At 46.5% G+C, this 17,503-nt stretch overlaps 1 protein-coding gene across 4 annotated transcripts in view; it reads right to left on the minus strand.

The window, feature by feature from the left end:
- The window catches only part of LOC144098506 (cubilin-like), a 247,792-nt gene that overhangs the window by 53,679 nt on the left and 176,610 nt on the right, over positions 1 to 17,503 (minus strand). For all 4 annotated transcript variants that reach the window (XM_077631195.1, XM_077631193.1, XM_077631194.1 and 1 more), the window contains 2 exons: positions 10,687 to 10,864; positions 6,030 to 6,238 (listed from right to left, as the gene is read on the minus strand). In XM_077631195.1, coding sequence (XP_077487321.1) covers positions 6,030 to 6,238; positions 10,687 to 10,853 — 376 coding nt within the window. In that variant the 5' untranslated portion in view covers positions 10,854 to 10,864. The remainder of the gene's footprint in view (positions 1 to 6,029; positions 6,239 to 10,686; positions 10,865 to 17,503) is intronic.

A 17,503-nucleotide genomic window follows, 5' to 3' on the forward strand; every position in this document is an offset into this window, starting at 1 on the left:
CTTGCTATGTGATGACGTCATTTTATTGGTACTTCGACCGCGAGATATAGGACAGTTCGGCTATACTATCTTACTCTGTAAAGAGTAAGGCATTTGCTGAGACCCACTAGACAGTTTTTTGACATTTTAAGGCCTGTATTGTCGCGGTTATGACGCTATGTACGTTGCACGTAAAGGTTTTTAGCTTTTATTGCCTCCGTCTGCCGCTGAATTTTTTCGCAGCTTAAAACTAAATTTTATAAGTGAGTACAGGTAACATAAAGGCTCCAAATTAGGCTCAGAACAGCACAGAGAACGATGAAAAAAAAACAGGATAGGTGTACCGGTGAGTGACAAAAAACAAAAACAAACAAAAACAGCGTGATTTAGAGGGCAAACTCTCGCTGAAGATATTTTAGCTGAGATTAAAGAGAAGGAATGAAGGGCACCAGGGGTACATTTAGACAAGCTGGAGAACTGAAAACTGCCATAGGAATAGCGCGTCAAAAGAGACATTCATAGAAAGAAAGCGTATAATAAACGGCGGTCGTTTCAAATGCATGAAATGAAGTGGTTAGGGTGTTTTCGCAATAACTTTGCGACGGCTGGCGAAATGCGGAAATGTAGCTCGGTGTTCTTGACAGCGACCTGCGTCTTTCAGGGCACTCGACTCGGCTAAAGATGACATCATTGGCGTTGATCAAGGTTGCGCCTAGCACTTGTGACTAACGCCATGCTCTCTGTGTCAGGCCGCAAAGGAACAAAAGAATAAAGAGGTCAGCCCTCGGGTAGTGACAGTATTGCTACAATCGTTAGTTACTCAGATGAGTAACCGTTACATTCTTAAAGAATAATTGCAAATAGACCACCTGCACAGCGTTAGTCTCTGCGCGTATTTACCATTCGTCAGGCGGAATAAGTGCCGCATTTAGTTATATTTTAGCAGGCTTTGGCTAAGAGCGAACACTTTTACTTTCGGAACTCCGTCCCTGTCTTCGCTGAATCGGGCCTTTCGAAACAACCAGCGCGTGTTCTCCGGGACCCAGAGAGAATGAGAGAGAGAGAGAGAGAGAGAGTAAAAGACCTTCCCTGAATGGAAGTGTGACGCAGGCAGCTTAGCGCTTGGCTTTCAGCGCGTAAAGATAGCGCGACGACGCGGGGTTAGACGGATGAGATGGTGGAGATCAGAAGCGAGGGGGGGGGGGGGGGGGAGGGGCGCTGCTGAAAGAGATTGAAATCATCGTACAGCGAAGTGAAAAGAAGCGCGGTGGACGGGCGCACCAGAAATGAACTGCACAGCACGATGAGCTTGCATCTCCCTGGGTGGGCGCGTTGCTTTTAGGATGTTGTCGGTGGCAGAGAGCGGAGGCAGAGAGGGGGCAGCAGTTTGAGAGAGCAGTTTGAGTTTTGCCTCCTCCTCGTCTCGCCTGGCCTTTACGCGACTGCTATTTCGCTTTCCATATTGCCTCCCAGTGACGCGTGTGCTTTAGAGAAGTGCTCTGCAGTCTGCGCCTGCTTTTGCTCAGCGTTTGGGTTAGGGTGCATTACGGTCAAATGACAGCAGGAAGTGAAAGTTAGGCATAGCTGACTGCCCGTGCGCTATTTATGTACACCGACGCGTGTGGCTAATCGATATTTTGGTTTTCAACTCAGTGATAAGTACAATTTCGTGGAAACGAAACACATTTAGCGCGAAACAACTAAGAAATGACGACGACAGTACACGATACACGAAATAGCGCTTTTTCGTGTATTGCAAACATTTTCATGTATTCCAAGTGACAATCACGTCTTTAACAGGATATAACTATATATCGTTGTTAAGCCATTTGCGCTAGCAACGACTGCTGTACTGTTCAAGAGTTAATGAGTGGATCAATAATTAAATTAAACAAAATAATAGAAATGCTTAGGTTTATTGGGTTTAACGTCCCAAAGCGACTCAGGCTATGAGGGACGCCGTAGTGAAGGGCTCCGGAAATTTCGACCGCCTGGGTTCTTTAACGTGCGCTGAAATCACACAGTACACGGGCCTCTTGCATTTCGTCTCCATCGAAATTCGACCGTCGCGGCTGGGATCGAGCCCGCGCCTTTCGGGTCAGCAGCCACCGCCGCGGCAAAATAAAGGGAAGATGAATGCGGTAGCGCACGGGCACAGATAGGAGCAAGGAAACTGATACGGATGCATGCTTTGTCTAAAATGTTTGGTTGTCGTTAATAATAATAATTGTTTTTTTTTTTTTGGGGGGGGGGGGGGAGTGCGGAATAATTGGTTTAATAATTGGTTTTTTTTTGGAAAGGAAATGGCGCAGTGTCTGTCTCATATATCGCGCGAGAGAATCGGCCACAGTTGATGAACAGTAGACAAGAGAAGGGAAAAGAGGGATTCGTTATGACATACATGACAGAAGTTAACAGTCGCCGAAACTAATGCGCAGAGAAGATTTTTTTAAATTTGTCGCTTTAATCAGTGGGAGATTAATAAGGCAATTATTTAAAGACAGTTGATTAGAAAGCAGAAGCAAGCAAAAAGCCACATGCCACCGGTGGCATCCGAATCCAATAATAATAATAATTGGTTTTTTGAGGAAAGGAAATGGCGCAGTATCTGTCTCATATATCTTTGGACACCTGAACCGCGCCGTAAGGGAAGGGATGAAGGAGGGAGTGAAAGAAGAAAGAGAAATAGGTGCCGTAGTGGAGGGCTCCGGCATAATTTCGACCACCTGGGAATCTTTAACGTGCACTGACATCGCACAGCACACGGGCGCCTTAGCGTTTTTCCTCCATAAAAACGCAGCCGCCGCGGTCGGGTTCGAAGGAAATGGCGCAGTATCTGTCTCATATGGACCTCCTGCATGTTTGTAAACAAACGAGGTGGCGCTGCAGTCGCTAGCGAGCTCGTGGTAGGCAAAAGGTCGGGGAGTGGCGTCGCGGATAGGTGTTGTGCGCGGGTTTTCAAGGCTTGTAGGCGCGTTTCCGGTTTCTGCGAATCACAGCAATGGTCGATGCTTCCAACTTAGTAATTTGTCGAAGTACACGAGCTCGCGTTGTCCACGTGCGGCCTATAAAGAGAAATAGTTTGCCACTGTGTATTGTATATATGGTTAGTAGTAAACATGTAGAAAGCGTTCCTGCCGTTTATTTACGCGCTAGGCATTGAATAAAACAAGTTTTAAGTTTTGACACTCTGCACTAGCCGGAATGATTTTACTTCGGGACAGTAGTGAGGGGAAGTGCTGGCGTTGTTTCGCCGGAGCAGACATGCGCTCATCGTCTGCTGACATACGTACAGGGTCAGTCAAAAGTTTCCAGGCACAGGGTCTGTTTTTGAGCAGTGCAGTTCGGCAGTTACGACATCCGCGAAGCTCAAAACCTCTGTATAAGTTGCAAGAAATATTGTTCTAGCTTGTCAATGCCTTGACAGCTTCATCGGCATCCTAAGTGACAGGATATACAGCAGAAAAGCAGAACGTGTGGCCTGGGAACTTTCGAACAACCCTGTACGTGTCGCGCTGCGCGAAAAGTGGGGACAGAGTCGTGTCCCCGATCTCCTGTCTCGCTTAGCGCTGTTTTTAGCCGCATGACCACGCACCAGCCAGGCGACTTGTCCTCTTGTTAAGCTGGTCGATTTGGTGAAAATTTTTGATTTCTAGAATTATTTCCTTTCCTAGCCCTGAAGTCTAGTTTCGTGACGAAAAAATTATAGCAAAATATTGAGTACAAATTTATAAATTACGCTTTTTAGAAGTGTGGTCGTCAAAAAATGTGAGGTAATTTCTTTGATTTCAGTGCCGCATTTCTTTGACCAAAGCGAAAACGAAGATGCCATAAACGAGGGAATAAACTTTAAGGTTCGTTTTCTGACCTCTCACATTTTCTGCGACTGGATCACTCACCTCGTAATTCGCATGAAAATCAAATGATTCCATTTGTCGCAAACTATTCCTGAGACGTTGAGGAGCGTAATAAATCTCTCGATTTTTTCCCTACACGTGCAGTATTGTGTTAGTTATTTTTTGTAAGAAACGTTTTCATGTAACTATCCATGCATAAGTACTGATCATATAGAAAAACAACTAATCGCGTCATCATACAGAACAGGGCTTTATGCACACGCTGGCATAAAAAAAAACTGCGCACTATCTACTCAATTATTTGAGACCTAGCTTGGGGGGACTTGACGACGGTGTTAATTATAATTACCCAGAACTGCGCCAGGTATAGCTATAAATAAAAGGAATGACTGAAACTAGCGTAGGAATTTCATATTTGCACCAAGTTTAGTTACATATCGCATGCATGAATAACGAAAACACTTTCATGCCGCGTCCCCTCAATCTCGCCACGTGTCTGTTAGTAGCACGCCTGCGGCTGCTTCTTCCAAACAAGCTTCGCGATCATGTATTACCTCATGAAACATGACACATGCATGATGCAATGAAAAAGCATATGGCGTTTAGCACACTTAAGGTACGCTATTCTAAGCACACCAACGCGACCGCGCAAGATTGACACAACGTACCAGACTTGTTTCTGCTCGAATGAAATAATTACGTCGTCATATCAAGAAACAGTTTCAAGTAACTATTAAATGTCGCAAAACGCGCCATTTAAACATGGTGTGCTATTAACAAAAAAACGCATTCCTTGGGGGCGAGTGAACCTGTCGGCGCCCCGTACACTCCGGCTCAAGGTGATAAGTACGTGTGCAGCTACATGTCTTTTTTTTTTCCTTGAGCAATTATCAGCCTACTATCCTGAAGTTCAGGTGAATGAACGCAGTAACTTGCATGCATTAAGTGCATTGAGTGGCAGTGCCTATCGACTCCAAGACTTCGCGCTTTACTACCGTGGTCCAATGCCTGTTAGCCAGTTTCCGAATGCGGCATTTATGCGCGAGAAACCTATCGAGGCTAATTTAATATTTTTATGCTACTACGCGGATCCAGCAGTGACGCAGCTGGTCAATATATGCTGCTTCTGCAGTGCACAGGCTTGAAGCAGCCGCCGGTAACTGCGGCAGCTGCGGTAGGCACAACAAGCGGAACCTGTTTTGCCTACCATGCGAAAGTCGCTGCTAACATCAGCGCCACCGCATTTTCGTGACGTCGCGCGGTGAAGGAGGTCCATATCGTTGGACACCTGAACCCCGCCGTAGGTGAAGGGATAAAGGAGGAAGTGGTTGTCGTTGCGAAATAGCAGAACGGATGATTCTTGCAAGCATAATACGAAAGGAGAAAACGAATAGTTTCGTAGTGGCAGACGTAGGTATAGGCCGCCTACTCTGGCTTCCCTAATTTGTGCTTAACTTGTGTTTATGAATAAGGATGGTGTGGCGCGCATCTGGAAAGTACTCTCAGATAATCAACGGCTCTCTAAAAGTATTCCTCGAGTGAGAAGTATGCAACATCTGTGTCTTACCAGTACTCACCCGTGGAACTGAAACGAGGAGACTAACGAAAACGGTTCGTCTTAATTTGAGGACAACGCAGCGAGCTATGGAAATGAAAGTGATAGGAGTAAAGTTGAGAGACAGGAAAAGGGCAGAGTGGGTGAGAGAAGAAACGCGGATTAGCTACACTCAAGTGGAAATCAAGAGGAAGGAATGGGCACGGCCGGAGCATGTAATGAGAAGGCAAGATAACCGATGGTCGTGAATGAGATGAGGCTAGGTAGTTAGGCGGGATAAGGTGGCCACAACTGGCACAGGCCCGGGTGAATTGTAGATGTATGGGAGAGGCACGAAAATGTCTTTACAATCTAACTGTATTACACAATAAGCTAAACTTCACTAAATCAATTTTTTTTTTCTTCTATGAACACTTCTAACCCTGGATCACTTCTCCAACAGCAGCTTTCCGCCCTCAAATCGACATCGCCGTCTCTCATGGTGGCTGGTTCTGTCGCTGTACCCAACATAGAAAGAAAGTTTGTTTACCAGTGAAAGGTATTAGATGATTGCGCTTGCCTCGAAGTGCTCCCCTCTATTCAGCGAGAAACAAAACAAAAGCGAGGAGGGGAATCAAGAGAGAGAGAGCAGCGCTCACAGGCGTCGATGAACTGGTAGGTGCCGTGGAAGACGTCTGCGGTGTCGTTCTCGTAGTCGGTGTAGAAGCCGATGACGAGCGTGCGGTGCATGGAGATGCGCCGCCGTGGAAACACGCGGCCGCAATAGCGGCCCCCGAACGGCGTGCTGATCAGGTCGCTGCTGGGGTCCGCCAGCTCCGTGTACAGGTCCACGTACTCGCGGCTGCAGCTGCGCAGAAGAACAGAACGCGCGCTCATTTTCACACCACGTCCGTCCATCGATGACGAGAGAAAAGGACGCGATTAACACTCTTCACGGACTTTCTTCAGTCCCCCCGTGTCGTCTGTCTCTCGGTACTTCAGCGATTCGCGCAGAAAAAGACTAGGTTGAAGTTCTGCAGACATTTAGTGTCTAGCAGTTCCCCTCTCCTCTTATAATTATTTTAAATAATTTGCGGAGTATAACCGAAGGCTTTTGTAATTCAAAGTATATTGCATAACATGAGAAAGTAGTGTGGTTACGGGAACTTAACGCTGAAGTTCTATGTTCCTCGAGAAAAACCAGCAAGCGTAGGAGGGGTGGGAGGCAGCTTTGACCAGATCGAACGAAACGAGTCAAGAAGAACTCTGGTTTTTGGTTTATGGGGGTTTAACGCCCCAAAGTTACTCAGGCTATGAGGGATGCCGTAGTGAAGGGCTCCGGAAATTTCGACCAGCTGGGTTTTTTTCAACGTGCACTGACACCGCACAGTACACTGACCTCTAGTATTTCGCCTCCATCGAAATTTGATCGCCACGGCCGGGATCAAACCGGCGTCTTCCGTGTCAGCAGCTGAGCAAAAAGAACTCATTGAAAGACCCCGAACAGCAGCTTACGCCAATGGGGTCCCGAATTGAGAGCTCCAACCGCTGCTACAGCCTCCTAAACAATTTTATTATATTTTCACCACCACGTCGAGATGCTGGCTAAACGAACAGAGCAAGAGGCACTTTACAAAAAAACACGGGTGCTGGTTCTTCTTCAAGTTAATTTTTTCCCCGTCTTCTAGCATCGTTTTCCAGTAAGGGAAAATGCGTTTTCACGATCCTCTGTGCGCCGAACGCGTGGGCTGGTTCGGATTGTATCATGCAGCCGTTGAGACGCACGTGGAAGGTGCTTGACGGTCGAAAGAGCGCGATAGGCGCCGGCAATTTCGGAATGCACCATTGACGGATATTGATGGTGATGCTTGCCAGTGCACTAAGCAGCTTTAATTTAGTGCTTTTATTTATTTTTTACCCCCGTTATTAGCCTGAGCGCCTCTGCGCTGTCTTTATTGCAAGTATTGGCCTGACTCTGATAACAATGCGTGAAGCATAACTAAACGAAAATAAATGGATCTTTTATGCTTTTCGTGGCCATTATCACCGCACAGCGGTTCGCCGACCTCTTCAAAAATATCCTTACTTCCTGCTATCGAATTAGTTGCTCATTCTAGTGGAACTGAAAACGGGTGCCAGGAATTTCCTCTTGAGACTAACCTATTTTTTTTTTGTCATGACAAATGCGCTTGAATGTGCACTTCATTTGCATTGATTTCATTTGGAGACCTCGGCTACGGCACCCCTTTCTCTCTTATTTTTTTTCACTGCCACCTCCCTTCCTACGGCGCGGTTGAGGTGGCCACCGAGAAGTGAGACAATCACTCCACCATTTCCTTTCTTGAAAAACCACCACTTTAGGTTGGAAATTGTTTTCATTTCTGTTTTTTTTGTGAAGAATTCAGTACTGTACTTTCTTGGGAACAGTGTGTAGGCGAAGTAAACACTTAAGAGGTGCCAAACTGAGCGAAGAAACCGGTGAGCGGCGCGAAATAATGGTAGTTTTCTTTTGCGTGACTATTACACACTGTAACATTAAACCCAGGTTTAACAACAAAACCCCTTTCCCGAAAGTGTTTCTTAGTATAGCATATAGGGTTTATGACAGCGAAGCTTGTTGGCCGCATATTTTCTTTCTTCGTTTTCTAAAACGCCCTTTTAAAAAAAGCCCTAATGAGACTACATCTTTTTCCCTCAATTATGCTCTCGGAAAACCTCTAAGAGTCGGTCTGAAAGCCTTTGAAAAAGGAAAGCTTTTTCGACGTGTAACCTTTGCATTCCTTACTTTTAACTGCCAATGAATATTTAGTATATGCCCAGAACTCCCAAATCCGGGAGAAGTGTCAAATGAAAATTGAAAAAAAAAATGCGAGGTGAGCCACAGAAATCTTTGAATGGAGCGTAGCACCGTCCAGTCAGTGACGGTCAAAGGATTAACGCTGAAGTCTCTCCCAGCAAAGCGAAAAACTGAAATGGCTAATGAATGCCTGGCAGCACCCGCGCGGAAGCCCGTAGCTGTCTCATGCATTATTTAGGGCGAAGTGGAGCGGAGCAAGCTTCCTGCACGGCAGGCATTAGTACGGCCATTCCCTGAACTGCGAACGAAGTCTCCCGTGTCTGGCTGGCGCGGTCAGTTTAGTCTCCCCCGTCCTTCTTTCCTATTCCATCGCTTGTGTCGTGTGGTTATTATTATCTATCGAGGCGACAGGAGATGTCGTTGAAACAACAAATCAAGGGTTCCTGCCTTTGGTTGAGAACGCAGTGGACAGGTGAATGAGGGAACATGTAGGGCTACAGTAAGTCGTCAGTCATAAAATTGGCCCATTGGCTGGAAACAAGTGACGTCACCAGACCGGAGCATTCCTACTGGCTGGATGGAAGTGACGTCAGCACACGAGAATTGACATCACTTCTGGTAAAGACGATGTTATCGCATTGCCAACACATAACGAAATTAGGTGTCCTTATAAGATTTTATGCTTATTTGTTATTTTTTCTGATAATAGCCTCTGCTGTGGAGAAGCAAGAAAAACCTAAAGAATAAAGCAAAAGTAAAATTGAAGCGTGACAAGGCTCGGCACACAGCTTCGTGCACCCGTTCATCAGCAAACAAGATCACATGTGTGTGTGTAGATAAACAAAAGTGCCGTAGTTTGTGTGTTTCTTTCAAGAGGGCTTTCAGTAACTGCACGTCAGAAGCGAGAAATTTGCTCCATAAGCGCAAAATGGCAGAGTTGTCCCCACGGTACGTAAGGGTGTTCACGTAGTTACCCGAACACGCAATAAGACGTTACGAGAGGCCTTAACGATCAGGCCCGATGTGCTGCCGTTACGGAAATGTGCCAACACAGAGTCGAACTAAGTACTAAGTCAAGCAATCCTGTCATTCCGGTGATCACTTTGTTTCCTGAAATGGAAACAGCACATTCCCACTCTAAGTGGTAACATGCCGACGTCGGTATGAGTTGTTAAGACTAGCCACCGCGAAGCCTTATCGGACCAAATCTTGGAGCTCCCTGTTAAAAAAGAAAGAAAGAAAGAAACAAAGAAACAAAGAAGAAAAGAAGGAGAGAGGAATGTCGCGCGCTGGAGAGACGCGCTAAAGCGCTTACTTTTTCCTACATATAGTTTGTTTTGCTCCACGTGCAAAAGGAAGTGTTTGGAGCGGGATGGCGCTGAGTGCTACATCGCAAGGGTGGATCCATCGCCGCCTATAAAACTTTCAGTGTCAGCCAAACACCTTCTGTATTGATCGAAAGAGCACTTGCCACTTTAGCGGACAGCCGCATAGCGCCGGAGATCTGGATGCTGCGCTTTTACGAGGGTTTCAAGTCAGCGAGAACTTCAAGATTGACCCCGGTTCGTCAAGCAACATCTTCGACAAATCTTTGCAAGTAGTAATTCGGTCAAATTGAGGCCCCCTTGAGCGGGGTAGGCCCCCTGTGGCGTCAAGAGGAATCGTTAAAGATTGTATACTCTTTAATTTCTGAGATTTTTAATGGTTTTGCTTTATCTCATTGTAATAGAATTGCGTTCTTTGCGGAATTTTTGAGCAGCGTTACAAAAATATTTTCATCTTATGACTTAAGGTCTTTACACTTTGATACCCCGGCCCTTTAAATTTTTGAAGAGAGCTCAAAATGTGGAGTTTTTGTAGTTGTGTCGACTTATCTGATTTAAAGAAAAACAATATAACGAATAAAGAATTTCGGTCACTAAGCAATATTTTATTCAACTTTTTCTGGCCTTTGCGTCGATTCTATTCGTAATGCAATACTTAAAATGCTTCTATACCTGAAAGACTAATGTGACACAAGAACGACAAGTGCTAAAAAAAACTTGAGTCACATTTAGGCGAAAATCGCGGCTTCTGCCGATATCCCTGCTGCGCTGTACACGGCAACGTTTGAATCCTGCACCGGCTGCTACAACGATGCCTACACATATGGTGACCACCCGCACACTGCTAAATAGTAAACCTTCAGCGTAAAGCAATGCTGCATATTTTTATAGCTCTTAGGTACTTTATGGTAGAACACTACATGCGATGAACGCAAATATCGGGCTCTCAGGAGCTTAGGAATAGTAAATCGAGGAATGAAACGCCATCAAAAGCACGAACGTAAGCAAAACTGCAAATGGGCATAGTTGGTTCATATTTAACTTCATTAGTGCGCTACTCATAAGTACACCCTGTCTGTGCGCGTGGTTCTTGCGTCCAGTGTTGTTCGCACCTATGAGCAGCGCACTAATGAAGTTAAAAACACGGAGACATTGCAGGATGATATATAAAAAAAAGTATAAACGCCAACTCACTCGGGCGATGATCCGCGCACCCGGAAGCGGGTGAAGTTGATGTCGACCCTTTCGTTCTCTTGGGCGATGAAGGTGTAGATGCACTGTCGCGAGTGGCCCATCGGGTTTTCCATGTGCGGGGCGCTGAAGCTGCCGTTCTTCGGGCCGTCCGGGTTGCTGATGAACATGCGGTCACACTCTGCAAAAAAAGAAGGGGGACAGGACGGGGAACGTATGAGGACGCCTGTAACACTCATTGCTATCACTATAACGTTGTAAACACGGCACAAATCACTCTCTGCCTGGCTGCCTTTACTCTCATAGCTGCACAGCAACTCCAGTGTGACTCGCTGCTCACTTTTTCTGGAAAGCCCTAATAGACAACCGTGTATAACCATTAGGATTTGCGCGCCATCTTAAGGGTCACTGACCTCTTCTCTACTGGGTAACAAAAAAGAAGATCAAGAGGAACTACAGTAACCAGGCTGGAGTTTTATATGCCACAACAGTAGTGAAGCACTGGTGCAGTTCTGTTGTAGCAAGCTGCTTTTGCTCATGCGCAGCTCGTGATCCCGACCCCGGAAATGAAATACGTCTCCGCCATAGCGCAATGTTGAGGTGAATTTACGTATCAGATGCGGCGCCAGCTATGCCAGTCCCCGAGGCGTTTTTCTTCAACGAGGTCGCGCGTACAATAGCTGGATGTAGCGGCCGAATTTTGACGGTGGCAAAACATAACGACCCAAGTGCAAATAATAATAATAATAATAATAATAATAATTGTTGGTTTTGGGGGGGAAAGGTAATGGCGCAGTATCTGTCTCATACATCGTTGGACACTGAACCGCGCCGCAAGGGAAGGGTAAAGGAGGGAGTGAAAGAAGAAAGGAAGAGAGAGGTGCCGTAGTGGAGGGCTCCGGAATAATTTCGACCACCTGGGGATCTTTAACGTGCACTGACATCGCACAGCACACGGGCGCCTTATCGTTTTGCCTCCATAAAAACGCAGCCGCCGCGGTCGGGTTCGAACCCGGGAACTCCGGATCAGTAGTCGAGCGCCCTAACCACTGAGCCACCGCGGCGGGGCCCCAAGTGCAGTGTGGCATCGAACTCCCGGTGGCTGAAAAATGGCGGAGCCATCCACTGCACCTTTCTCACAGGCGGTGGCTTTGAACTACCAGAAATTAATGACCTCCGGCTTGCTGATCCCACGCCTCGGTTTTATTGGGCTGGCCGCGTGCGTGGACTGAACAACGTGTTTGACATGCGTTCCGGAAACGAGGCTCTTTGAGAAAGCACATGAACAGCGTTGCGCGAGTGTATTTTGAAATGTGCGTTGTGCGTGTCGCAGGTCGTGCACCGTTCGATATCGCCCTACATTTTAAGAGCCGACAGGTCCTTAATGCAACGGAAACGAAGACGGCCATCCGTTGTTGCATCACTGATGGTCTCCACGTGGGAGCTGAAAAAAGTGGTCACATTCACTGCATGCTGCGCGCGAGAGTGAAGGGCAACCAGTGATCGTGCACACGTATCGATACTTTTCGTGGCATTGCGAAAACAATGAAGTCGTAGAAATGGATCCTGTTTGCGTGCCTACTGTACAGGAGGTCACCGTAAGGCCATAGTACCTACAATACAGTGCCTAGAATGCTTGCAGTGCCTACAGTGTAGGCACTCATGCAGAAATTTAAACGGAGGAAAACTGCCAGTACAATCGGACTTTAATATCAACGTGCAGTTTAGTGCCACGCGACCAACTGGAAGGAAACTGAACAAAACAGGATAAATGTCCTGACCCAAAAAAATAATAATTGCCATCATCGAATGGAAAAGGCTGGCTTTGCGATGTGGCCAAAATCAGCGTCTGTCGAGTCAAATTATGGTTTATGGGGCTTAACGTCCCAAGGCGACTAAGGCTATGAGGGACGCCGTAGTGAAGGGCTCCGGAAATTTTGACCACCTGAGGTTCTTTAGCATGCACTGACATCGCACAGTACACGGGCCTCTAGAATTTCGCCTCCATCGAAATTCACCTTTATATGAAGTGTTTCCTTGTCTGTGAGTGCAGTGCGTATGTTCTCACATTTTGGTGTGTGAATCTTTCGGCCGTTCCTTGCCTAAGTTTGCAATGCACCACTGTTTGCAGAGCTTTATACGGACCTCACTGCTGGTTGTATGTTTTCACTTTTTTTTTCGCTTATAGTCTGATATATACAGCACCTGCTCCTGTTTGAATATGTATTTTGTTCACTCCTGCCTTGGCCGCTAATAAGGCAGTTGGCAGCGCTGGAAACTAAAATATATCCCTTTATAGGACTTCCACGCCAGCAGGCTATAACTTGTTGGCGTAAAGTAAGCTTTTTAAAAAACATAACCCGGTGTAAAGCGCTCCGTCCACGTTACGCATCGACCCAAGCTCCGCCCCTTAATCTAAACAGAAAGTTGAGTACTGGCACAGATCACTCCCCCTGTCGTCAATTTCAATTGCACACCGGAGTTCCCGGGTTCGAACCCGACCGCGGCGGCTGCGTTTTTTATGGATGCAAAACGCTAAGGCGCCCGTGTGCTGTGCGATGTCAGTGCATGTTAAAGATCCCCAGGTGGTCGAAATTATTCCGGAGCCCTCCACTACGGCACCTCCCTCTTCCTTTCTTCTTTCACTCCTCCTTTATCCCTTTCCTTATGGCGCGGTTGAGGTGTCCAACGATATATGAGACAGATACTGCGCCATTTTCTTCCCCAAATAACCAATTATTACACCGGGCGCATTAAAAAAAATGCGGATGCTTACACCTGGAAGGACCTATGTTCACAGTCATGTGTTATAACAGCACTTGCTTGATTGTAGCCCAAAACAACCAAGCATTTGCTTGACTGTAACAGGAATTAGGGTCATTCGCCCTTCGCATCACTTCGCAGTCGGACGAGGTTCCTCTGAAAGACCGCGACTGCTGCATTCAACTTACCAAAAAAAAAAAGAAACTAGGTCAGAGAAATGTACAGTCAGGTCATATGAAGAGAGCATCTAGAGGAATGAAAACAGGGGCGCGCGCTCAGATCGATACTTCGGATTACGGTTATGACCGTCCGCTGGACAGTAGCGAGGAAGTGCCCCTCGAGAGAAAACTCTCGAAAGAAGTCGCTCTGTCCGGTGTCCCTACAACTAAAATAAGAAACCGAAAGGTTTACACACGCACAGAGCGTCTTCGTCTAAGAATGTCTGCGCCTAAGCGAAATTGTGGTCTTAAACCCGCCGACGGTCTCCTACCCTGAAAGACCAAAACAGAGAGAACGAGACCAGCCGACTGGATTGCGCAGTAGTTAGTAGGTGGCTAACATACTCTTCATCAATGTCTGCATCTTTCCTCATAAATATTGTCTATTAATACTCTTTATCCAACACCATCAGAACAACTTCGCATGAATTGTAACAAGAAAGCTAAAAAATTAATGCTGTTTGAAGTACGCTCGTGCAGACGAGCAATCTCAGCGCATCGTGATTCTTTGCTCCATCAATCACCGAGTTGCAGACTCGTCCAGGATATGAAAAAAAAAAGCGCTTGACGGTAAAGTCGCAACAGATGCCGCGCTGCTTTCATCACGTCAAGAGCGAGCACTCAAGACGACTTCACGAGGGCAGCCGGCTTTTATCATCTCGAAATAGAAGCGGGCACTAGGTTACGCAATCAAGACTCGGCTGATTCGGCCGTTTCGAGGACCGCAGTGGCGATGCCAAACGACCGACAACTTTTCAAACAAAAGCGAGACGTGATATCAGTTCCTGAATCCATAAAAAGAGGAAAGATACTAACGCTCAAGTGTTCTTCATAGTAACGGGTGCTTGAACATATTATTGGAGAGGCCCTTTGGTTCGTGCGTTTCAACGCGTCGATTTGGTCACACGTCGACGGGGAAAAAAAATGAAGAAATAAATGCTTGCGGAACAGGAACGAGGATTTAGCTTCAGCCACACTTATGACTTGCGAAGCTTGTGACCATAGGCACATGGAATTTAAACTTGGGTAAATTTAGCTCTCTTTGCTGTTAGGCAGAACAGACACACTAATATTTTATGGGCCAGTGCATACGAGGGAAATAAGACTTTATCTTTACGATTTCTTTAAAAGACTGCATTTCCAGAATGTTCTTTTCTTGTCTCGATATTTTTTTGTGTATTAAGGATTTCAGTTCCATTCATTATCAGCAGTATATTTAACACTTATTTCTATTTCAGCGAAGTAATTGTGTGTGTTTTTTAACTTTTACAAAAAAAATGGAGCGGTATAAAGCCGCATGAATGGTACACCAGCGAGATCTGCCACTCCTGATGCCTCATTACGGTTGAAAATTCACGTAACGGGCACTAATGCACAGCCTCAAAATATATTTAGACTGGTTCAAAACTTAATTTTCTAATTAATCGCGTACTAAACGTGCGCAAAACACGTTAACTAATGACTCTAATCTGACAAACGGTACACTGCACCAACATCTGATGGTGTCGGATCGGAGCCCTATTATACAGCTTCAAATAGGGATCCTAGTACAACTGGCACACCCACGCCGCTAAATATAGCGGCGCCTATGAGGAGTAAGCCCACGACTGATTTGACGTCATCGCTCACAAAGAGCACTTCGAACGAAGCTACGGCTCGGCAAGCCGGATCGAAAAAAAAAAAAGAACAGGGAAAGCTACGCGCAGGTTGCGCATTTACTCCTCACGCGTCTGGCAAACCCGAGGGAAAATCATAGGCCTACTTTCGATTACGCTGATTCAGTACTGCGTGCGTGGTAGTTGTGTGCAGCAGGCTCGAAATAACGAGAGCTGGATTCAAGAAAGGCGCTCGCACAAAAAAAGAAGCAGAAAATGAAAAAAAGAGAGAGGAAAAAATAATGATCGATTTGCGTAGTTCGGTGGGGCAGTTTGGTCTTTCCTTCGCTTTTGGTGTTCAGATCCAGTGTTCACAGATGGCAGTTGTTCGGATAGCGAATAATGGGATAATGTCCATATGTGCGGAATTGATCATATTATTCATTCACAGACCTCCGGGAGCCTTGCTACCACTCCTTGCGCAGTGATATATATAGGGCAGGTAGCCCACCACATCACCCGGTGGGCAGGTCAGCAACCTGCCACAAATCCGGCTTCAGCTCCCGGGTTCGAACCCGACCGCGGCGGCTGCGTTTTTATGGAGGCAAAACGCTAAGGCGGCCGTGTGCTGTGCGATGTCAGTGCACGTTAAAGATCCCCAGGTGGTCGAAATTATGCCGGAGCCCTCCACTACGGCACCTATTTCTCTTTCTTCTTTCACTCCCTCCTTCATCCCTTCCTTCCCTTACGGCGCGGTTCAGGTGTCCCAACGATATATGAGACACATACTGCGCCATTTCTTTCCCCCCCCCCCCCAAAAAAAAAACCAATTATTAAAAGAGAAACACACAAAAGCTAAATGAGAGAAATGGCCCCCTATACGTGCTAGCGCACTAAACGTGTTACGCTTGGTAGATGCCAGTGAGATTGCCGCCAATCACAACGGCTTACAGTATGACCATTCGCACACCAGTCAATCGCGAACCATCTTAGCGGGCTAATAGGCTTGCGAGAGGAGCTCCGCACGGGATAACGCAAACTCTCTGGCATTCGCGCACGTTGTACGGCTGCAGCGAGATAGAGTGCAGCTTCCTGAGGGAGTATTAGCGGCAGCCAAACGGTTTCCGCGAAGGCTAAGTAAAGCAAAGGGAATGCGGCGAGGCAAGAAAAACCGGAAGCCGGGTCATATTTTTGACAACTTGACGAGGGCCGAGAATTCTTGGCGTCGGTGTGCTCCTAAGAACGTTGAGCGGAAGCAGCCGTGATTTATGCTCCAAGCGGAAATTCTGCGAAGGTACGGTAAAAGAGAGGTCTCTTCCTTCCCTCTGTCTTCGTTTTCTCTATCTTTTCTCTCTCTCCTTCCCGCAGCTAGCTCCCGACTAAGCTTTCAGATTTATGGAGCAAAGAGTGATGCACTTCCTCACGTCATTTTAAAGGCATTATAATCACGAGGATGTGCTGCATGACGACTAGGCGTTTAGAAAGTGCATCGAGGTTTCTGGAGTAAACTGTACTGTACCGTACCGTACCGTACCGTACTGTACCGTACCGTACCGTACCGTACTGTACTGTACTGTACTGTACTGTACTGTATTGTAAAGTACTGTACTGTACAGCATTGCATTGCATAGCATATTGTTAAAAAGTGCACCTCAACTGCAGCTTCAAATTTGCTTCGCAGAGAAGAGGGATTGCGGTAGGGATATTGAGTCAAGTAGTGACAATCCATAAACCTAGAACGAAAATAACGGCGTGTTTCCAAGGCAGCTACTGTTCCTCGATTTGTAGACAATGAAGCAAGAGTTTCCCCAGGAACTGAAATTAGAGGGGTGTCTAGATTTCTAGTAGGGGAGGGGGGCCTGAGGGCGGAGGAGAAGCGGTAATAATTTTCGATAGTCATCAGAGTAAAAATAAAACATTACGAATTAAGGGGTGCCTTCCGAAAAACAAAGGGCTGTGTACACCCACTCCTAGATGGGTGTGTAGGGAAATCACTGCAATGAAGTCTCTCTTAGGGAACGTAGTCGTTAGCTAAACCAGTTTGTCAGAGGTAAAGAAACAGGAAGCTCCTAACGCAATCACTTTGAACGTCTCTCTCAGTAGGAAGCTTATGTCCTGTAACTAGGTACGACGACTGCTAACATTTCATAAAGTTTACCTCACTGATACACAGAGTTTTGAAAGCTGAACGCGAAATCGAGGCTTCAAAATCCCCCCGCGGCAAAGACACTCCGCTTGAGGTGA

The sequence above is a fragment of the Amblyomma americanum genome, chromosome 7, assembly GCF_052857255.1.
Source record: "Amblyomma americanum isolate KBUSLIRL-KWMA chromosome 7, ASM5285725v1, whole genome shotgun sequence".
NCBI classification, from domain to species: domain Eukaryota; kingdom Metazoa; phylum Arthropoda; class Arachnida; order Ixodida; family Ixodidae; genus Amblyomma; species Amblyomma americanum.